This window comes from Otolemur garnettii, unplaced genomic scaffold (assembly GCF_000181295.1).
Source record: "Otolemur garnettii isolate 467f Iridium unplaced genomic scaffold, OtoGar3 scaffold00097, whole genome shotgun sequence".
NCBI lineage: Eukaryota > Metazoa > Chordata > Mammalia > Primates > Galagidae > Otolemur > Otolemur garnettii.
In genome coordinates, this window is record NW_003852492.1 from 7383368 (window position 1) to 7406827 (window position 23460).

The following is a 23460-nucleotide window of genomic DNA, read 5'->3' on the forward strand; positions in this document are numbered from 1 at the left end:
TTTGAACCCACCACCTCCAGTACGTGGGGCCAGCACCCTACTCCTTTGAGCCACAGGTATTGCACCTTTTTTTTAAAAATTTTTGAGACAGAGTCTTTCTTTGTTGCTCTGGGTAGAGTGCTGTAATGTTGTAGCTCACGGTAACCTTAAACTCCTGGGCTGAAGTGATCCTCTTGCCTCAGCCTCCCAAGGAGCTGGGACTACAGGTGTCTGCCATACCACCAGACTATTTTTTTATAGACAGGGTTGGTTTCCTGTTGCTCAGGCTGGTCTAGAACTGGTGAGCTCAAGCAGTCCACCAACCTGGGCCCCCCAGAGCGCTAGGATTACAGGTGTGAGCCACCATGCTCGGCTGAAACAGACTACTCTTCTTTGAATATATTTCCATCATTGCAGACATTACAACGTCATGCATTTTTTAAACCCATCACACTCTTAGGGGACGCACCTCTATTTTATTCATCTGTGCTTTCCCAAGGTTGAAAGTAATTCATGGCATATATTAGCCAGGCGCTCAAAAAATAAACTAGGAAAAAAATTCTCAAAGGATTTATCTAAGGTTATTCAATCAGCAGATTGAGAAGTCAGTAACAGAAATTGAGAACTCTGACTCTTGTTCAGTAGGCTGTCCTCTTTTTATTTTTAAATTTTTTCCTCTTGTCACCTTTTCTTACTTTGATAATTCAGATGACCATTTAACATGACCTTTCTTTGATCTTTATTGGGTTTACCAGATACTTGCTTGTTCTTGTGGCTTGCTTTCTTTTTTTTTGGAGATAGTCTCCCTTTATTGCCCTTGGTAGATGTGGCTTTCTTTTTTAAAAGAGAAATTGTTTTTCTTTCTTTAAGCCATTAATTAATTTTCAAAGAAAACTGCTTTCAAAGCTTCATTTACATTAGCACATGTGAGAGCCCTGACCAAATCCTGTAATTGTACAGCAATTAACTATTTGTAGAAGTCTGCCAATTTAGTCTTACTTAATTAGCTTTTTAAGTTAATGCTGTGGCAAATTCTTGAATATCAGCATGGTTCTGAACTTTGAATTGATTGCTTAATTTTATTGCAAAGGAAATAGTTTTCTCTTTTCAAAATTTTCTTTTATCACACCTCATGGATTGTTTTATTAGAATTATTGGAGTTAAGGATGGTCACAGAATATTAAGAACATCTAATCCCAACCCTGTCAAACAAACTCTCCATCTGCAACTCTTATATCTGGTTCTGCTTGTGGAAATGGTCCCAGTCACTCCTCCCTCCTTTCTGTTACTAATCTCAGTCCCAGTGTCTGACCAGTTTGTGACCATTTGACTTCATCTCTCTTATCTGACACCACCACCATCCTTTAGGTTGGGACCCATATCCAATTTCACTTGTTTGATTCTCCATATTTTTCCCCCATCCATTGCTTCTTCCCTCTCTGTGAAATAACCACCTGTTTCTATTCAGAAGGATGCTCTGCGTCCATGCCAGGTGCTCACTCACTCAGGGCACCCTGGGTGGACTCCCAGACTCCCCCTTGAAGGGAAAAATGATGCATCTTTTTCTGTGAAAAAGACCTGTGTTCCAAAATTATTTTTTCCAAGAACCATCTGCATTATTGTAACCACTCTTAACTGTGTTTGTGACACATTTTGGTTAATTGGCAAGCCTCATGCCAGTTGTCTTGTGATGGCCCTCAGAGAACCTTCTATTCGGTCAATAGAATGGCAGTGATGATTTGGGGGAGGTTTGGAGAACAGCTGGAGGGTTGGTAGGGCATTAAACTTCTAAATAGATAGTATTTTCATAGCTAAAATAGTTTTCACTTCTCTTTTCCTACCTGCATTGAGTTTTTGGTTCTTCTGTAAATGTAAATTACCTGCCCAAAGCTAGAATAACGTCCCAGATTCCCCACAGATTATCTGCTGTTAACTAGGAAATGATCCAAATCTCAGGCTTCCCTTTTTTAATAATACTTAATGGGTATTTTTAGATATCCTTTGGGAAAAATAAGTAAATCAAGAGTACTGCTTATCTTCTGTCTTTCATTTCTTGTTTAGCTATGAACACTTATTATCCAGGTTTTCCTGGACAATTCTCTTATAAACCAAAGTGCAATTCCACCTGAGTTACTGGTGGTAGATGGCCAGCATTTATAGGCCCAGAGGATTTGACTGTGTCTAGTTTATGTCTCAGATCAGTCGTTCCCTAAAACCACTGGTCACCAAAGCCTGTATAGACTCATCTTCTGAAGTATCTAAGCATGCAGTCCTTTATTATCTGATAATTATTTTTATGACTCTAGCCTTTCATGAGTAAAATTAGCACGAGCAAAGTATCAGAAGGAAAGGCTTGTGACAAAGCTTAATGTAATTTCCATCATCGTCCTGTTAAAGCTGCGTGTTTCTTTAGCTGAAGGGAAGGTGAAGCACTCACAAAGATCAGAGTGTATTTTTCTAAATGTCTCCTTTTTCTTTTTGTAGTTATCAAAGACATTCCTAGGCCACCATGCTTACTGATCCCAAAGCTATGTCCCTTCTTTTCCAAGGGCTTTCTTTGCCTTGATCACGGCGGTTGTTTCTCTCAGGTCAGACGGACTCTGTCTTCCCTAAGTGTCTTTCTAAATTCTATGTTTACTCCCCAGATACTTATTGAGAACTCATAATGAGCCAGGGGACCTGTAACTAGCCCATTGCACCCTATGCCTGTTGTCAGAAGGCACATGGTACTGAACTATCAAGCTGTGGAGAGACCTGGGGGAGCCCTAAAGTCATGTTACCAAGCGAAGGAAGCCGAAACCCCTGCATGATACGTGATTCCAACTGTTTGACATTCTGGAAGAGGCAAGCGTATGGAGACAGGGAAAGACCAGTGGTTGTCGGGGGCCGAGGGGAAGGAAGGATGACGGGGTGGAGCACAGAGCGTTTTCAGGGCCCTGAGGCCGCTCTGGCGCTGCAGTAGTAGATGCGTGTCATTATACCTTTGTCCAAACCCACAGAAGGCGCCGCACCAAGAGGGACCACGTGACGTAAGCTGTGGAGCGTGAATGATGATGATACATCCCTGTACGTTCGTTGATTGGCGAGGGGTGTTGAGAATCAGGAGCCTGTGTGTGGAGGGCAGGGAGTAGTTGAGAATTCTCTGTGTCTTAGACTCAATTTCACTGTGACCCTAAAACTACTTGATATATATATATACAGTCTATATTTTTAAAAAAGAATGAAGTGAGGAAGGGGTTCCGGGTTCCCATATTGTTCTCATATTATGGTTAGGATGCAAATGATCCAGTGCAAGTGCCCTTTCCTGATTGGTACTTTCAGAATCTCTTTTCCTTTCTGATATTTTTTTTTAGTTTTAGAATCTATTCAGGTATTTGTAACTACTACATCATTGAATAAAATCTACCTGAGTGATGTAAGTGATGGTGCCCAGAGATGGGGCCGGAGCAGAGATATTCAGGGGAGGTTTATTGAAAGGGGAGGGTGACCCACCAGGGCAGTGCAAAGATGGTGTCTGTGCCTGGGGGCAGTTAGAGACACCTTTTATGTGGGGCTGTAGGGGGTGGGCAAATTGCAGTTTGCCCCAAAAGGTAGGGTCTTTTGGCCCCAACTTCTCAGGGGAGTGAGCTAGCCAGACTTTTTGCTTTTATCTTAGGAGAAGACGATTAGGAGGGGAAAGGATTTGTGTATGCTGTGTTAGGCTGGCCCCCCAACACTAACCAGATCACTAATCTAGGCTGTTGATCTGGTTCTATAAATTGGCTTTTATTTTAACTTTGAAAAAATGTAATATTTGGGCTAGGCACTCTGGGAGGCCAAGATGGGTGGATTGCCTGAGCTCAGGAGTTGGAGACCAGTCTGAGCAAGAGTGAAGCCCCATCTCTACTAAAAATAGAAAAACAGCCCAGGTGGTATGGCAGGTACCTATAGTATCAGCTACTTAGGAAGCTGAGGCAGGAGAATTGCTTAAGCCCAAGAGTTTGAGGTGGCTGTGAGCTGTGACACCACAGCACTCTACCCAGGGCAACAGCTTGAGACTCTGTCTCAAAACTCCAAACAAACAACAATAGCAACAAAAAACTGTTATTATGAAGTAGTCCTTATTATTAAGAATTTGGCAAATATAGTAACTTGAGTATTTAGTATAACTCAGTTTGTAGTTTTGATTAAAGCACGAGGATTTTTATGGAGAATTTTCCTGGCCTAAGAATTCCTTCATTACAAGTATATATTTCCTAGGGTGAGGTGGGGATGGGATATTGGCAGGAAACGACAGTATTTTCTTTCTTTTTTTAGACCCAGAGAATTCAAAGCCAAGTAACACAGTATTTCCTGTTACACACAGACAGATATTCTGAGACTACACTTAGCATTTTCTGCTGCAGCTAATACTTGTCAAATGCAGGTTGCCTGAAGGAAATTTATGCACTTGTCATGGTGTGGGGAGAAAGGCCGGGTTGGGACACAAAGATGCTTCAAATACGGTTCCCACCATCAAAGAACGTGTTGGTTTCATTTGTCATCACTAAGTCTAAGCTCCTCAGGCTGGGCTTAGACCCAGCTCCCAGGTCCTAGGAGAAGCCTTCTTTTGCCTTGGGGTGTTAAAGCTGTAACTGTGGCTGCCTGCCTCTGCCTTCTATACGGGGCCACTTTGGCAGGAGAGGCCTGCGGGGAAGTGTGTACAGGGTAGAAGATCCTGAGTTCCAGAAGAGACCCTCCCCGGAGCTGTCCCTGTGCTCTCACCACCCTCTCCAACCTGTCCAGGGATCCTGTCCCATCCTGATTAGAGCGATCATCCCGACTAGAGCAAGCTCCCCCATCCCAGGCTCTCAGAACCACTTTCTATGCCCTTGAACAGGACTCCTAGCTCTTGAAATGTCCATCTATTGGTATTGTCAGCCCTGGAAAAGATTGGATTTTCTCTCATCTTGTGCATGCAAGTTATTTTAAAATTTGTTTTATAATTTATCTACAGACAAATCATACCCATAGCCAGGGCTATTCCAATGTCATTAATTCTTTGGCGGGTCCCTTGGTACTACAGATAAACCTGCCCTCAACCCCCTTTGCGTGGGGTCTCTCGGTATCAGATTCCGTACATAACTGGGCATGTGAATCTCACAAGCCTGACCCTCAAAATGCACCAGAAGAGAGGCAGCTATTTCCTTCGGTGCCCAGCAGGTGCGCTGACCTTAGCGTGGGAGAGCGCAGTGTTCTGGTGGCCACTTTTATTTCTCAGTCCATTTCTCCTGTGAAGAGTCTCCAGTAGCAATTGTTCTGTCAGTGTTCCAGTGAGAAAGGACAGCACGAAACAGTTTAGAACTGCCTTTGGCATCTTGTTATCAAACTTACGTATGTAAATAATTTTGAGTCAAATAGTTTATGAGGCTCTTAGTGAAAAACTCGGTAGCCCTCCTTCCCATCTTGCTTCATGCTTGATGCTTTTCTGCAAAGTCATTTTCAAAGCATTCATCTCTTTTTTCCAGTTATTATCGCCAGAGTTCCAAATCGCATACTTAAGCTCCTATACTGATTTTCAATTTTAGATAAATTCATTAATCCCTTATATGGAAAATTAGAATTTATGGCTCCTCCACCTCTTCTACTCACCCCCCAGCCTTTTCTCTGCCTACCTTCCCAAACTGTTAGATCACGGTTTCTGGAGAAAATTAATGTTTGATGTTTACATTAACATAATGTTTATTGCCAAGCCTAATAGGGTTCTACAGTCTTGTATGAAATTTTATTTTCTAAAATCTTGAATATTTTTCTGTTAGACAACTGGGGCACCAGTTAGGCCAGAATTGGTAGGTATTTGTCTATTTCCTAGACTTTGAGATAATATATTTTCATCCCAAAATGTGGTCATAGTATTAGTTATAATGCTAATACTAAATAATGCTAATGATATTAGATAAAATGCAAACAATTTGATGCAAACAATTAGCAATGCAAATGCTAATATAGTAATTGGTGCTGATAGGCTGATTTTTTAGAATTTGTTTATGATTGAGACATCATAATTATACAAGTTGATGGGCTACAGTGTAATGTTTCAATACATGTATATGTGGTGTAATGATCAAATCAGGGCAGCTTGCCCATCCATAACCTCAAATGTTTACCATTTCTTTGTGGATGTAATATTCATTCAAGATCCTCCTTTCTCGGGAGGCTGAGGCAGAAGAATCGCCTAAGCCCAGGAGTTGGAGGTTGCTGGAGCGACTCCGCTGCATTCTACCGAGGGCGAAAAAGTGAGACTCTGTCTCTACAAAAAAAAAAAAAAAAAAAAAAAAAAGATCCTCCTTTCTGGATAGGGAGACAGCAACTTTTTTTTTTTTTTTGAGACAGAGTCTTAATTTGTCACCCTTGGTAAAGTGCTGTGGCATTACAGCTCACAGCAACCTCAAACTCTTGGGCTCAAGTGATTCTCTTGCCTCAGCCTCCCAAATAGCTGGGACTACAGGCACCTGTCACAGCACCCGGCTATTTTAAAAGATGGGGTCTCACTCTTTCTCAGGGTGGTCTTGAACCTGTGACCTTAGGCAATCCACCTGCCTCGGCCTTCCAGAGTGCTAGGATTACAGGTGTCAGCTACGCATTTTCCAGCCATCCTGAAATATACAATACTATTAGCTATAGTTACCTCACTATAAACTTAAGTATCCTTTTTTCTTTTTCTTTTTTTGCAGTTTTTGGCTGGGGCCGGGTTTGAACCTACCACCTCCGGTATCTGGGGCCAGCGCCCTACTCCTTGAGCCACCAGCCCTGCCTGAACTTAGCTATTCTTCCCTCCCTTCCCGGGCCTCTTCTACTCTTTACTTCTGTGACATCAACTTTTTTTTTGATTCCAGGTATGTGTGCAATCATGCAGCTTTCCTCGCCATGTGCCTGGATTATTTCACTTAAACAAAATGTCCTCCCATTGCCGTAAATGACAGAATTTCCTTTTTTTTTTTTAATAGCTGAATAGCACTCTGTAGTGCGTGTGTGCCACATTTTCATCATCCGTTCATTTACTGAGGGATACTCAGGTTTTTCGTACCTTGTGGTTATTCTGAAAGGTGCCGCTTTAGACATAGAAGTATGGACAGCTCTCTGACATGCTGGCTTCTTTTCTTCTGCTTATATACCCAGAAGTGGAATTGGCTGGAACGTATGGTAGTTTTATTTTTAGGTTTTAAAAAAAAACTTCCATACTGTTTTCTTTAGTGGTTGTACTAATTTATATTCCCACAGAAAGTGTATGCGTTCCCCTTTCTCCACATCCTCACCGACATTTGTTATTTTCTGCCTTTTTGATGATGTCCGTTGTATCTGGAGTGAGGTGCTATCTCACTGTGGTTTTGATTTGCGTTTCTCTGACATTAGATATGCTGAACACTTTGGTACGTACTTGCTGGCCATTTGTACGCCTTGTTTGGAGGTGTAGTAATTTGTCTCTTTTGCCCATCTTTAGGTGATTTGGATTTTTGCTGTTGAGTTCTTTGAATTCCTTATATTAATATATTCTTTTATTGGGAACATGTATTACCACATGGTTTATGTCTGCATTGGTACTTACTGTGGGGGGTTTATGTAAATAGATGTCAAAGGTAAATGTAAGCATGATTTTGAAACTTTGGTTTAAACTTTGCTTATGTAGTCTGATTATTACCCTCCTGGCCAAATGAGACGTTTACAAACACTTTCCCCCACTCCATAAGCTGTGTCTTCACTCTGCTGATTGTTTCCTGTGCTGTGCAGAAACTTTGTAGTCTGACGTAATCTCATTTGTCTACTTTTGTTTCTGTTGTCTGTGCTTTGAAGTCTTATCCCCCAAATCCTTTCAGTCCAGCATCAGCAAGTGTTTCTCGGTTTTGTTCTAGCAGTATCATAGTTTCAGGTCTTACTCTGAGGCTTTTATTCATTTTAAGATGATTTTTGTATATTGTGAGAGACAAGGGTCAGTTTTATTCTTCTGCATGTAGATAATCCAGTTTTCCCAGTGATGTTCGTTGAAGATCCTGTTCTTTCCCCAGTGGGTGTTCTTGGCACCCTTGTCAAAAATCAGTTGGCTATGAATGGATTTATTTCTGGACTCTTGAACTGTTCCATTGGTGTCTGTTTTGTGCCAGTACCATGCTATTTTGGTTACTATAGATTTATTTGTTTGTTTGTTTATAGGGTTTTGCTTTGTCACTCAGGCTGGAGTGCAGTGGTGTGATCAAAGCTTACCGCAGCCTGGAGCTACTGCGCTCAAGCTATCCTCTTCAACCTTCTGAGTAACTGGGACTACAGATGTGTGACACTATGCCTGGATAATTTTTTTTTCTTAAGAGATGTGTGACACGATGCCTGGATAACAATTTTTTTTTTTTTAAACATTTCCCAGGTTGGTCTCAAATTCCTGGGCTCAAGGGATCCTCCTGCTTAAGCCTCCTGAAGTGCTGGGATACAGCTGTGAGCCACCTCACCTGGCCTAGATTTATAATATATTTTAAAGTCAGGTAGTGTGATACATCTGGCTTTGTTCTTTTTGCTCAAGGGTGCTTTTGCTATTTGATACCTTAAGAATTTCTGTGGAAAATGTCATTGGCATTTTGATAGAGATTACATTGACTCTGTAGATTGCTTTGGGCAGTATAGACATTTTAACAATATTAATTCTTCCAATCCACAAGCCTGGAATTTCTTTCCATTTATTTTTGTATTTAATTTCCTTCATCAGTGTTTTATAGTTTCCATCATAGAGATCTTTAATTTCCTTGGTTAAATTTGTTCCTGCTTATTTTATTTTTATAGCAGTTGTAAATAGGATTTATTTCTGTATTTCTTTTTAAGTTAGTTCACTATTGGTGTATAGAAATGCTGCTGACTTTTCTATGTTGATTTTGTATCTTGCAATTTCACCGAATTCATTCACTAGTTTTAACAGTTTTTTGTGTGGAGGCGTTAGGGTTTTCTGTGTATATGATTATGTTTTCTGCAACCAGGAATAATTTAACTTCTTCCTTTCCAATTTGGATGCATTGTCTTTCTTTCTCTTAATTAACAGTGCTGGCTAGAACTTCTAGCATTATATTTTTTAAAAGTGGCAAGAGTGGACATCCTTGTCTTGTTTCAGATTTAGCAGACAAGCTTGCAACTTTTTCTTTCTCAGTAATATGTTAGGTGTATGTTTGCCTTCTATGGCCTTTATTGCGTCGAGATATATTCCTTCTATACCTAATTTATTGAGAGTTTCTATCATGAAAGGATGTTGAATTTCATCAATTGGTTTTTTGGCATCTATTCAAATGATCATCTGGTATTTCTCCTTTTTTTTTGAGACAGAGTCTTGCGTTGTCACCTGGGCTAGAGTGTAGTAACATCATTGTAACTCACTACAGCCTGCAGCTCCTGGGCTAAAGTGATCCTCCTGCCTTGGCCTCTTAACTAGCTGGGAGAGTAGGCATGTGCCATGCTACATAGCTAATTTTTCCTATTTTAAGTAAAGATGGGATCTCACTATCACTCAGGCTGGTCTTGAACTCTTAACCTCAATCAGTCCTCTTGCCTTGGCCTCCCAGAATTCCAGCATTATAGGTGTGAGCTGAGCCCTGCCTGTCCTTGATTTTGTTAATGTGCTGTATTATGTTTATAGACTTGTGTACGTTGAACCATCCTTGTTTTGCTGGGATCAACCCCACTTGGTCGTGGTGATTAGTCTTTTTAATGTGTTGTTGGATTTGATGTGCCAGTATTTTGTCAAGAATTTCTGCATCTATGTTCATCAAGGATGCAAGGCTTGTAGTTTCTTTTTTCTCGTATCCTTGTCTGGTTTTACTACAAAGGTAGTGCTGGCCGTGTAGCATGAATTTGAAAGTATTCTCTCCTCTTCAGTGTTTTGGAAGAGTTTGGAGAATTTGTTCTTTAAATGGTTGGTAGGATTCAGCCGTGAAATCATTAGGTTCTGGACTTTACTTTGATGAGATGATTGCTCTAATCTTGTAACTCATTATTGCCCTGTCCAGATTTTCTATTTCTTTGTAATTTGGTCTTTGTACATGGTATGTGTCCTGAAATTTGCCCATTTCTTCTCAATTTTCTAGTTTGTTGGCCTATAGTTGTTCATAGTAGTCCCTTATGATCTTTTATATTTCTGTAGTATCCATTGCCTACCTCCCTCCCTCCTTCCTTCCTTCCTTCCTCACTTTTTCACCCTTGGTAGAGTGTGTGGCATCACAGCTCACAGCAATCTCAAACTCTTGGGCTGAAATGATTCTCATGTCTCAGCCTCCCAAGTAGCTGGGACTACAGGCCCCCGCCACAATGCCCAGCTATTTTTAGAGGCAGGATCTTGCTCTTGCTCAGGCTGGTCTTGAACCTGTGAGCTCAGGCAATCCACATGCTTCGGCCTCCCAGAGTGCTGGGATTACAGGGTAAGCCACTGTGCCCAGGCCCATCTATCCCTTTTTCATCTTTTTATTTATTTAAATCTTTCCCCTTTTTCTCAGTCTAGCAAAAAGTCCGTCAATTTTGTTTATTGTTTGTACAAACCAACTCTTGGTTTCACTAATCTTTTTGTATTTCTCTTAATCTCTATTTTGTTTTTTTTCTACACTGATCTTTGTTATTTCTTTCCTTTTATTAATTTTGGATGTAGTCCTTGTTTTTCTAGTTTCTTGAAAGATAAAAGGTAAAAAGGCTAGTTCCTTGTCCATAAAAGAAAACTAAAGTCCAATTTGGTAAATTGGACTTCGTCAAAATAATAAGATTCTGCTTTGCAAAAACCCTGTTGCAAGGGTGGAATGGTGAGCTACAGAGCAGGAGAGAAAGTATTTGTTTGATGTATAATGATAGGTTGTTCATTTGGGGTCTTTCTAAAACAATGCCTGAAGTATCACATAAAATATAATTAATAATATAACTGCAAATACTAACTAGTAGTACTGATAATATTCTTAATGCTAATTAATACTAATATTAAAAATAAATATTAGGAGAGGAATGCTACAAAATGGAAACCCTAGGTTGTTTAAGTTGAGTTTCTGCCCTGGGATAGTAAGGATAAAAAGTTGGAATAGGCTTTGGGCAGGGAGCCAGTCTTAAAATAGATCACAGACTTAAATGTAAAACATAAAAATATAAAACTTTTATTATTGGGAGACAGTCTCATTCTGTAGCTCTAGGTGGAGTCCTGGGGCATCCTAGCTCACAGCAACCTCAAACTCCTGGGCTTAAGTGACCCTCTTGCCTCAGCCTCCTAAGTTGCTGGGACTATAAGTGCCCATCACGACATCTGGCTAGTTTTTCTATTTTAATAGAGATGGGATCTCGCTTTTGCTCATGCTGATCTGGAACTCTTGAGCTCAAGCCATCCGCCCACCTCAGCTCCCCAGAGGGCTAGAATTACAGGTATGAGCCTCTCTGCCTGGCTAAAAATATATAAAACTTTCTAGAAAAAAAAAAATAGAAGAAAATCTTCAAGACCTAGGGCTTAGGGAAAGAGTTCTGAGATATAATACCAAAGACATTGTCCATAAAAGAAAACTGAAGTCCAATTTACTAAATTGGACTTCATCAAAATAATAAGATTCTTCTTTCCAAAAGACCCTGTTGCAAGGGTGGAATGGTGAGCTACAGAGCAGGAGAGAAAGTATTTGTAAACTACACATCCAGCCAACAGCCAGTGTCTGGATTAGGTAGTGAACTCTCCAACTCAAAAGAAGAAACAATTCAGTTAGAAAATGGGTAAAAGACATAAAAAGACATTTCTCAGTAGAGGCTATCCACATGGCAAATACACACATCAAATGATGTTCAATATCACAGTCGTTAGGGACGAGCACACAGAAGCTACAACAAGACGGCACTACACATATAACAATGACTAAAATATAAAACAGAGTGACAATACCAAATGCTGGCAAGGATGTAGCGAAACTGGATCACTCATACATTGCTGGCAGGAATGTCATTGGAAAACATTTTGGCACTTTCTAGTAAAACTAAAATGAACTACAATATGATCTAGTAATTGCTCTTTGGGGCATTTATCTCAGAGAAATGAAGACTAATGGTCCACAAATACGTCTACCTGGGTATTTTGTTTATAATAATCCAAAACTGAAAACGTATCTTTTAATGGGTGAATGGCTGAATTAACTATAGTAGAACTGTACCATGGAGTAGTACTCAGCAGAAAAGGAACAAACTATGGGTATACCCCACGGCCTGGGTGAATCTTCAGAGAACTATGCTAGAGTGAAATTCCAAACAGTTACCATACTGGGTGATTCAATTTATAGAACATTCTTGAAATGACAAAATTATAGAATTGGAGAAGAGTGGTTTCCAGAGGCAAGGGTGAGGTCAGGGGAAGAACATAGGTGTGGCTATAAAAGTACAAATAAGATCCCTGTGGCGTGGATTTCACACTTGCTCTGTGTCTTGACTGTACCAATATCATATCCTGGTTGTGATATTGTGATATTGTAAGACTACAGTCTTGCAAGATATGGCCATTGGCAGAAACTCGGTAAAGGGTACAGAGAAGATCTGGGCTCTTTCTTACATAGCATGTGAATCTGTAATACCGTACAACATAAAGCTTAATCAGAAGAAGACATTTTTGGTGATATAGGGAGTTACCATGGAACGATTAAAAACATTCACTGGGAAAATAATAAAGATTCAAATATAGAAAGGAAAAATTCACAAAGTTTTAAGTAGAAATTGATATATCCAACAATAATACTTGGAGATTTTAATACATTGCCCCCATAAACCGAGATATCCGGTATAAAAGTCATACTGTGTCTTGCTTTAGCTCAAAACACTCCAGTGGCCTCCCAGCTATTCAGAACAAAAGTGCAGGACCTCCCTCTGCTCTCTGCCTCATTAGCCTCTCTGTTCTGACCGGCCTCCTAGTGGGTACTGGTGCCTCATTCTGCTCATACCTCTGTGGCTTCCTCAAACTCTCTTCGACCTCAGGAGTAATCCTGCCTCAGGGACTTTGTACCCTGCAGTTAGATCTGCCTGAGAAGTTTCCTCCAGGTATGAAAGGCTCACTCCCACACTTCTTAAAGGTACCTACTCATCATCTTTTGATGCTTTCCGTGGCCATTCTGCCTAAGTGTCTTTTACACACACCCCCTCCTTTCATTTTTTTAAGAAGTCTTTCCCCACAGTATGCATCACAAGATAACATAGTTTAAGTTTTACAACTTTCATCTTCTGATACTTTGCCTGCCACACTGGCATGGTAAGGTCCACAGCAGCAGATTTGTTATCAGCTATTTTTTTCCCCATTGTTGAATTACCAGTACCTGGAACAGTGCTTGGAATATAGAAGGTTTTCAATGAATAGAAATTAACTTAATGAAATGAATAAAACTTAAAATATGGCTTTGCTTAGAGAGGAAAAGTTTCTCTTTTTTTTTCTTTTCCTAGGATAGGAATATTAAACATTTAAGTATCTTGTGCTTAAGTGGGATTATCCAATATAACTTGATGAATTTGGTGAAATGATTCAAAATTCATCTGGATTAATAAATGAGTCATCAGAGCCATTCTTTAAGTCAGAGAACAAAAATACGGATTTTAGCTATGTAATGTTCATTTGTTACATAGTTTAAGAATATTCAGACATAGAAGACAAAACAATTAGGAAGGATACAACTTGTAAGATGTAGCCTGGGTGTGGTGCCCATGCCTGTAATCCTAGTACTCTGGGAGGCCAAGGCAGGTGGAAAGCTCGTGAGTTCAAGGCCAGCCTGAGCAAAAACGGGACGCTATCTCTACAAAAAAAAAAAAAAAAAAAATCTGAGCGGCACCTGTGGCTCAGAGGAGTAGGGTGCCAGCCCCATATGCCGGAGGTAGTAGGTTCAAACCCAGCCCCAGCCAAAAACAAACAAACAAACAAACAAAAAAAAAATCTGAGGCAAGGGGATCACTTGAGCCAAGAGTTTGAGGTTGCCGTGAGCTCTGATGCCACTCTACCCAGGGTGGCAGCTTGACTCTGTCTCAAAAAAGACTTATAAGATGCGTTAAGCATAAATTAGTCACCTGTGAGATATGTTAAAGTAGTGTAGAGCATATGTACATAAACAGAAAAAAGGTTGGAAGGAACAAATATACATACTCTCATATTCATAGCACCCACTCATAGCCCTTCAGAGCATTCAGACATAGTCAACTTTTATTTTGAAGGCAAAAGATACTGATAATGACAGGTTTCTATGGAGCCTGAAAGGTGTTAATGAAGAGAGTGGCAATTTAGGGTTTAGGGTTTATTGGTTCTGTTTATAAATGTGTGTGTATGGTACATGAGGACATTTAAAGCATTGCCCAGACTGGGAACCTACTTCCCAGCTACTTGGGGTAGCTTTCGGACCTTCCCCATTCTGGGTCACAGGAGCAGAGAAAGGAGAAAGCAGATTCATTTCTTACTAAGGTCTGAGTCTTAGCAAAGTAGAGCTGCATGAGGTGAAGGAAATAACTTCTGACAAGGAAGGATGTTTAGTTTTCAAATAGCTGAACACAGTATGAAGCCAGAGTGAGGGTGATAAACTGGGGGTGATGAGCGGGGCTAGAAGCCTGGAAACTTGAGGGCTGGTGAAGAGCAGGCTGAGAGAGATGGTGGCAAAAATAACGGACAGAAAGGCGAATGTTAGAATTGCATATCTCGGATGTGGACCGTGACATGAGTCTATAACATGGTAGGCAAAGCAGTCTGAGGAAGATGCCTGGTATTTATAAGGTCATTGTCAGGGAAGTAGATGTCACTCTGAAGACTGCATCTGTTGCTGAATGGTGTGAGAGAGTATCCCAGAGCTTTCCAAGCTTGGATAGCAGTGCCTGTGCTCATTTACTGTGAATTTCAATTAAGCAGCAGAATGGAGAGATTAGCAGTGAAGCACAGTGCCTACAAATTATGGATAACAGCAACTGGGAAAGAAGGTGCCAGGACATAGCCTGAACTAATGTGATTGTTGTAAATGTAGACAGTTACGGTAAAGGTCAAATTCCATTAGTGGAGTGGATTTCCTCTAATATAAAGGAGTATTTCCTCTAATATATTTCAGTAGTGACACCAAAAGTGGAAAGGAGGTTTAAAAAGCAAGGAGAAAAAGAGAGTGAGAACAAAAACTTGCAATTATTCACTTTTACAAAAAGGTCTAAGAAATAATGAGTCGCAAAGCTTCCTGAACATCAATCAGATTTTCAGCTGTTCAGTGGTACAGGCAGAAGAATGGGAGATTAGGATACCGTCAAGAATTGCTTCTAGGAAAATACTGCCTTATCCAAACTGGGGCTAGCACAGTCGCTGCCTCCTGGTAAGCTGGTTAGCCTATTGGTGGAGCTGGAGGGCAATTTTTATTCTCTTTTCAATTTCAGGTTGGTTTGCTGTAAAGAGAAGAATTTGATTTTCTTTGAAGTCTGCCCGTGTTTTACGTACAGATCCTGCTGTGAGAATTTTAAACGGAGCTCTCCCCCACCCAAGAAGGAGCCTGTATGGGTGCTGCCCTCCTGGCAGGCTGAAAGGCCACCCGGACCACTGGCTTGCGTTTGTCAGGGCTGAACAGGTTAAATTCGCTTCTAAATTAGACGTCTGGATGAGACACCTCTCCATTTCCACTGCTCCTCCACCCCCTCAGGGGGAGGGGAGGAGGAGGGACGGGGAAAGGGACGCTGTAACAAGTAGTTCTCTAACTTCAGCCAGTAGTAGACTCGCCTAGAGAGTGAGTTCGAACCTGCAGGCCGGCCCCGCCCCCTGTCGCGTTAAGGCTGTTGTCAGTCGGGAGTGGACAGGGAATTCCTGCCGCATTTGCGCTAAGGGTCGCCCGCGCCGCAGGAACCACATTTCAGGAATCACCTCTCTAGGTGACTGGAACCAGCCCGCTCCTCCGAAGGTCAGCAGGACGTGCTCAGTATTCCGCAGACTCTATGGAGGGCATGGCCTTCCCTTATCTGTGTCCTCGGCACCCAGCGCTAGGACCTCAGGCTGGCCTGCGGCCCGACCCCAAAAGGAGGCGGAGGGCGGGCCCTTGTGGGTGCAGAGGGGACCTGGCCCGTGCCCCGCGGTCAGGGGCCCTCTGAATGGCACTAGCTGGTGACCCCGGTCCTGGGCAGCGGCTGCACCTGCACTCGCGGGTCGGTGGGGCGCAACGAGGCTCTGGGTGCCTGGGGACTGCTGGAATCCCAAAGGCCACCCTGCCGGGTCCCACCGGTCAGCAGCAAGGAGCGCTTTGCAGCGGAGGTGCCGAGGGCGGGGAGGGTCTGCTGACGGAGTAGGGGGACAGGCCTGTGACCAGGGGCGGATCTTTCTCGGATGGGGATGGCTGTAAGATGGAGATGGATGGAGGGGGTCCGAGGGTCTGTCGGGGATGGGGGCAGAGCGCAGTGCCTGCAGGGGTCCCCATCCAGCCTTCCCGGGAGCCGGGACTCCCTCACACCTTCCACGGCCTGGGCTCCCTCCCAGCCCGCGACCAGCTCCACTGAAATGGGCCCCTAGGATTTTCAATGACGCATCCTCCCGTCTAGGACCTTCCTCGTTGCGCCTTCACCTTCCTTGGAGGTTCTGCTTGGGCCCCTCTGCCTTCTCCCCGCACAGCTCGGCTGGAGCGCCCGCTCTCTCAGCTGCCCGGCTTTGGGGAGCCCAGGCGCTCTCCCTTCTCACGCCCCAAAGCCCGCCTAGAGCGTCGCGCACTCTCTTCTTTCCCAGTCTTTGGGTGGATCCTCGGCCCCCCATTCTATATTTCCTATGATTTTCTGAACTGTGGCCTGTCCCAACTCAGCCTAGGGTAATATCCTTTACGCAGACGGTAAAGCTGAAGATAGCAGAGGCTACATAGATGTTTTACTGATTCTAGCAACCCAAGTATTTGTCCAAAAACATTTGCTGAGCCGCTAGTAGGCGCTGTTCTGGTCTTAGGAGCGTGTCACCCTGTTGACTGGCCGTCCTGCACCTGTTCAGGCCACCCAGGCCTGGGAGCAGTTCTGAAACGTTACCGGGAGAGCGTTTGTCCCAGGCTGAGCGGCATAGAGAACATTGCGAGCCACGTAATGAACTGTGTCCTGGGAATTCATGCGATGGCATCCTACAGTAGCAGAGAAGTGGAACCCCCACCACGGAGGCTGTCCTTCCACGTCGTAATTACCATTCTCTGCCAAGCAGCCAGTCACTAAGAGTTCGTTTTTTAGCGTTCAAATGTCTGGCAAATTGCCCAAAGATTATTCTTTGTTACATAACAAAACTGTTCTTTGAGTCATGATTTTCTCTGAAATGTATCTGATCTCTGAAAACCCAGTTATTTATCAGAAGACTCTTCACCCTTCAGTCAGCAGAGATGGCCTTAGGATTCTGCCTGTCATGATTGCAATTAAGGAACAAATTCTGCTTTTTTTTTTTTTTTTGAGACAAAAGGTCTCCCTGTGTTGCCCTTGTATCACAGCTCACAGCAACCTCATACTCTTGGGCTTGAGCAGTCATCTTACCTCAGCTTCCCAAGTAACTGGGACTACAGGTGCCCACCACAATGGCCAGCTAGGTTTTAGAGAGGGGCTCTCACTCTTACACAGAATGCTCATGAACTCCTGAGCTCAAGCAATCCACCAGCCTTGGCCACCCAAAGTGCTAAGATTACAACAAATTCTGCTTGCTTTCTTCTTTTTTTTTTTTTTTTTTTTTTTTTGCATTTTTTGGCTGGGGCTGGGTTTGAACCTGCCACCTCCGGCATATGGGGCTGGCGCTTACTTCTTTGAGCCACAAGCGCTGCCCAAATTCTGCTTTCTAAATGAGGGTACCTCCATCCTCCCCACCATCCTGCCAAGGCCAAGGCCTCTCTCAGCTCCCAGCTACCTTCCTTCCCCGTGTGAGTCTCTGACCTCTACTTTGTCCTTTGTAGCATGTGGGGCTTCCTGGTGAGACTTGAGTGGATACTGTGCCTGTCCTCAGCTTTGGCAGTGATGGCTAACTTCGGCGATAATCTACCCAGGTGTGTTGGAGAAGGAAGGGATGGGGAGGTTTCTCTCTCCACTGGAGGTATGCCTGGGGCCCCTGGAGAAAAGCCTTTTCTTGTCTGAACATCATCTGTCTCACGACTGACATCTCTAAGACTTCATATACCTCTTTTGTCCTTTCAGAATTAACCAAACTCACCTGACTCCCTCTCAGCTGAAGAACCGCAAAGAGGGTCTGCAAATCAAGGGCTCAGAGTTCACGCTAGAAGGCTTTCCATTCCGGATCCTGTCGGGCACTGTGCACTATTTCCGGGTGCCCAGGAGGTACTGGTGGGACCGCTTGCTGAAGTTAAAGGCCTGTGGCTTCAACACCCTCACCACGTGAGTGCTGGCACCCTAGTGATGACTTTAAGAATTTGTAGTCTGAATTCCTAACTCTGAAACTTTATTAGACCAGCCTAAACATTGAGCCTTTTAGTACTTTCTTTGTTCTTCTGGGTGTACACTTGATATGCTGAGAATGTCTTGGAGGTAGAACCTGCACTAATTCCTCAGAAAGGCCTTTGTCCAATAGGAACCACTACAGCCTGGATCCAAGATTCCAACTTTCAGAGGCAGCAGCAAATACAGATGTCTGTAGCCCAGGTGGTCAGCTACTGAGGGGACTTGGGGCCGCTGGCCTCCCACCTATTTAGATAGCCTCACCTGCCATAAGGATCGTAGTAGCACTGCAGAGTCCTAGGATGTCACATTATTTCAGAAAACGTTGTCTTCAAAGATAGGTTTCATTGAGAAACAATCCCGGTGAGTCATAGAATCTTTCTCATTCCAGAAGCTGAAATGAAAGAAAATCAGTGATTTCTCTCTGTCCTTCCAAGCTTGGAAATTGCTTATCCATTACTGTTTTGACAGTCATTTTTAGTTGTATCTTCTTTTCCAGTGGTCTGATCTTTTAAAATATGGTCTTAGAAGAAAAATCTCTGACCAATTTCATTTGGCAAGTGACGGGGGGATGATGTTTTAAAGCATTTTCTCTCTGGATTGTTGTAATAGCTCTTACAAATCATCTTTCCTAATTTTTTTTCGTTGTTTTGCATAACTGATTCACAAACATGGACATTTCAGGAACTATTAAAATAGAAAACTTGGATGGCTGAGTTTTTGTTTGTTTTAGAATCCGCGCTTAGAAAGTACCACTGTTATTTTAGAAATGAGGAGAGATTCTGTTATCCAAAGAGACAGAATAAAGACACAGAATAAAGACAGTTTATACATTGAAGAAATTTAGCGTTATAAAAACTACCTTATCTTTATTCAAAAGTATATAATTTACAACGAATCATCCAAAGGCTCAGAGGCACACACCTAGAATTTGACAAAATCGGATTTGCTGACTCGCAGGGAGGCAGTGAGTCTCAACTCAGGGACTGGAACCTGACTTTCTCAAGTTTTCCAAAAACTTTGGAGAGTTAGTTCCAGCCAAAGGATTCTGAGCGGAGTCTAGGAAAAGCAGGGGTAAGTATGGGATTGATGGCTGTTTCCGATATAGGGTTAGAAGAAATGGGGATTAACTAGGACTGGGTTCCAGCACCTAGGTAAGGGCAGTTTAGTATTTGAGTCTTCCTGGAAATAGAAGGGTCTAGCAGTGAAGGTCTGGGGTGTCCCTGCTGAGAAAGCACTGGTCACTCATGGAGGGACTATGGTGGTTGATAATTGCTACAGGACCTTGGGAGAAGCCATGTTTCCTGTGAACCTCCCTATCTGTGTCTGCCTCCCAGCCTGAAAATAGTATGGCTGGTTTTTCTTTCTCATTCTGACTCAGTTTTCATTCTTTGAGTCTTGGGCAGATTTTAATTATTATTTTATTTTATTTTTATTTATTTATTTTTTTTGAGACAGAGCCTCAAGCTGTCACCCTGCGTAGAGTGCCATGGCATCACAGCTCACAGCAACCTCCAACTCCTGGGCTCAAGCGAGTCTCCTGGTCCTCAGCCTCCCAAGTAGCTGGGACCACAGGCACCCACCACAATGCCCGGCTATTTTTTGGTTGCAGCCATCATTGTTGTTTTGGTGGGTCTGAGCTGGATTCGAACCCACCACCTTAGGTGTATGTGGCTGGCGCCTTAGCCACTTGAGCCACAGGCGCCGAGCCCAGATTTTAATTATTAAAAAAATTCCACTACGGATACACACAAACTTCCATCTCATGGCCAGGGATCTTGACAGTGCTTGGGAATACAGGCTAGCCTTTACTGTATTACAGGCTACTATTGATCATATTATGTTATATATTCTTATACCATCATAAAACCATTGATTTTTTTTATATCTTTATATTTTATTAGTGTTTGTTTCCCCTTTTGATAAATGTAATATTGGGCTGTAAGTTTGATACTCTTATAATCTGATAGGCTGGTTTCCTTTCTTAGGCTTTTATTGTCTAACTATTAAATACTTTTCTTTGCTATTCCTAGGAAGTATTGCCTTCTTTGGAATGACAGTTTTTATACCAGTGAAAATATTTTTATTGTTCCATTTCCTTTCCCCTATTAGCTTGAGAGAGATATAGATTCTTTGCTGGGTACTCAAGTGCGTAGAATGTGCATCCTTTATTTATCAACAACTAACACTCACTCATACTTTTACCCACTTTTTAATACTGAGTCCTTAGAGCACTTTGTGTATTGGCTACTTCCATTCCGGTGGATAAGATTTGTTGTTAGGTATTTTAATTATAAATAATGAGACATCATTGTTGTTGTTCTGGGATCATTGTCCTTCTACATTAAGAGTACGTTTTTTATTTTTCCCTCTTATATATCTGCTGGTGGCAGAGTTCTTAGCTTTTATTTTTTTCTTAATCTGAAAATGACTTTGCTTTCCTGTTATTTCTGAGCAATGTTTTCACTGGTATAAAGAAATTGATAGGTGTTTTCTTTCGGCCAGTGCCTTCTGGCTTTCATTGTTCTCGTTGCGAAGTCAGCTATTAGATTTTGTTTCTATTTTATGTCCTACTGCATAGTACCAAAATGAATAGGTGTTTCATCTCATTTTAACTGCAATGTCTTTGTTAATTGTGATATTTGCTGTTGTTTTTTTTTTAAACCAATTCTGCCTCAGGTTTATTTGTACAAATAGCACAGGAGGACCCCAGCCCCACGCAGACAGCAGCCCAGAGATCACACCAGTCCTTTTGTCCTCATGGCAGACAGATGCCTCTACTCTGGAGCCTTTGTGGGGGCCTGGGCACCTTTGGGAGCCTGAGCTGGAACTGAAGCTGGAGCTGCAGATGAAGCAGCAGATTGGGCCTTTGTTTGATTTGGCCTTGGCTTTGGCCATCAGAGCCTGAGACCCTTGGCAATGCGTGCACGAGCACGCTTCCCAAGCTTGGGGTGGGCGATGTAGGCAAGTCGACTGAGTTTACGGCTGGCACCCTTTGGAATCTTGGTCTTAACCTTCTTGGGCTTTACAAGGGCCTTGATAGCTTCAGCATGTGCACTCACGGCCTTGGCATTGTTGGCCTGCATCTGCTTCAGGCCCTTCTTGTTGCGCTTCTTGGCAAAGTGCATGTTCCTCAGGAACTTGGGATCTACCCCCTTAAGAGATTCATATCTTTGCAATCGGGGTTTCTTGATACCATTTCTGTGCCACTTTCGGGACTGGTTGTGTGTGGTGTGGTTCTTGGATTTGGCCATGTCGCCACCGTGACCCGCGACTCCTTAGCACCTACGACCGGAAGAGAAAAAGGGGTCGCAGTCTTTGCTGTTGTCTTGAAGTAGATACTATTTCCATGTAAAGAAAAATAATTTTGTTCCTTTTTAAGATTTTGTTTTGATATCAGACAGGGCTATATCATACATTAAAGTTTCACAATATTTTGCCATTCATTAAGATGTCTGTAAGGTTTTGTCCTTTTTTTACTAGAATATTTTATGTATAAATTTAATACTTTTCTCAGTGTTGAGCTGTCTTCACATTAAAATTTGGCTGACTTAGTCATTTTATTTACTATTATGATTTATTTCCTATACATGTTTAGAATTTATCTATATGTTGTTCTCTATTCCCTACTCCCTGCTCCCAGAAAGTAGCTTCATGAGGACAGTGATTTTGTGTGTGTGTGTGTGTTGTATATAGTAATATTCCTAGTGCTTATATAGTATCTGGCAAATAGTAAATGTGCAAAAATTTGTCTGAATGACATCAGAAACATCCATGTGTTTTTCTAAATTTTTCAGTTCTCATGTTAACTTTAAATATTAATTTATCTTGAATTTTTATGGGTTACACAGCATGGGATCTTGGAATATGATTCCTTTACTTAAAAAAATTACTAAAAAATCATTTTTGGTGCTGGAATTTGTATCAGGGATGAATTGAGGAGGATAAGTAATCTCATTCAACATGTTCTCATTTAATCTGATTTACTATTTCTATTCAAATAGGTAATTTCTACTTTTTGAAAGCAATTTTCCATTTATTAAAGATTTCCAAATTTCTTTGTACATAATTTTACATGATATTCTATGAATTATTTTAACAGCGTTCATCATATTTGTTGTAGCCCTTTTAAATTTGTAATTTCTCATGCATTATATTCCTCTTTTCATTTCTCAAAATATATTTTAAGAACCCTTAATTTCTTCCTTCCTTCCTTGTTTTTTTTTTTTTTTTTTTTTAGGAGACATTCTTACCTGGCAAAGGATCCTGAAATTTTTCCCAAAATTCTTATGTAAAGTTCTATATCTGAATTCTTAAATTTAATTCCTAATTTGTTCTCTCTTTCCTAGAAAAAGGTGAAGCTATGACTGCAGAACTTAACCATGGCATACTTTTTTTTAATCTCACCTTTCTTATCCTTAGTATTCTGCTATATCATGTGTTTTGCTTGTTTATCAGCTACGTGACTTAATACATTTTTTATCACTTTTGCTTTTGAATATCCAATTACCTATTCAGAAATTTAAAAGTGAGAACAAAGTCCTTTTTATTTGCCCACATATTCAGCAGCGTTAGTGCTCTTCATTCCTTTGCATAGATTAAAATTTCCATCTGTTATCATTTCTTCTACCTGAAGAACTTCCTGTAACATTCCTTCTTTATTTTTGAAACAGGGTCTCACTTTGTCCCCATGGATAGAGTGCTGTGGCGTCACAGCTCACAGCAAACTGAAACTCTTGGGCTCAAGCCATCCTCTTGCCTCAGCCTCCGGAGTAGTTGGGACTTCAGGCCCCTACCACTACGGCCTGGCTGGTTTTTCTATTCACCGCACCTGGCCGCTTTAATATTTCTTATAGTGAAAATCTTTTGGTCATGAGTTCTCACAGCTTTGGGGGTTGTCTGAAAAATTTTTGTTTTCTCTTCAGTTTGAAGGCTTGTTTTCAATGGTATGGAATTTTAGGTCAACAGTTTTTTGTTTGTGTTTTTAATTTTCGTGCTTCAAAGCTGTTTCTTCCTGGTCTTCTGATTGGCATTACTACCTGTGGCCAACCTGCTGCACTTCCTACCTGTTTTTCTACTGTATGTGATCTATCGATTGCCCCCCTTACTATT

At 41.8% G+C, this 23460-nt stretch overlaps 1 protein-coding gene and 1 pseudogene across 1 annotated transcript in view; one reads left to right on the plus strand and one right to left on the minus strand.

The window, feature by feature from the left end:
• LOC111727208 (beta-galactosidase-1-like protein 2) overlaps positions 1-23460 on the plus strand; it is a 57458-nt gene that overhangs the window by 8565 nt on the left and 25433 nt on the right. The window contains exons 3-5 of the mRNA XM_023516786.1: positions 15343-15530; positions 17853-17942; positions 18091-18288. Coding sequence (XP_023372554.1) covers positions 17854-17942; positions 18091-18288 — 287 coding nt within the window. The 5' untranslated portion in view covers positions 15343-15530; position 17853. The remainder of the gene's footprint in view (positions 1-15342; positions 15531-17852; positions 17943-18090; positions 18289-23460) is intronic.
• On the minus strand, positions 21019-21602 carry LOC105887578 (annotated as a pseudogene).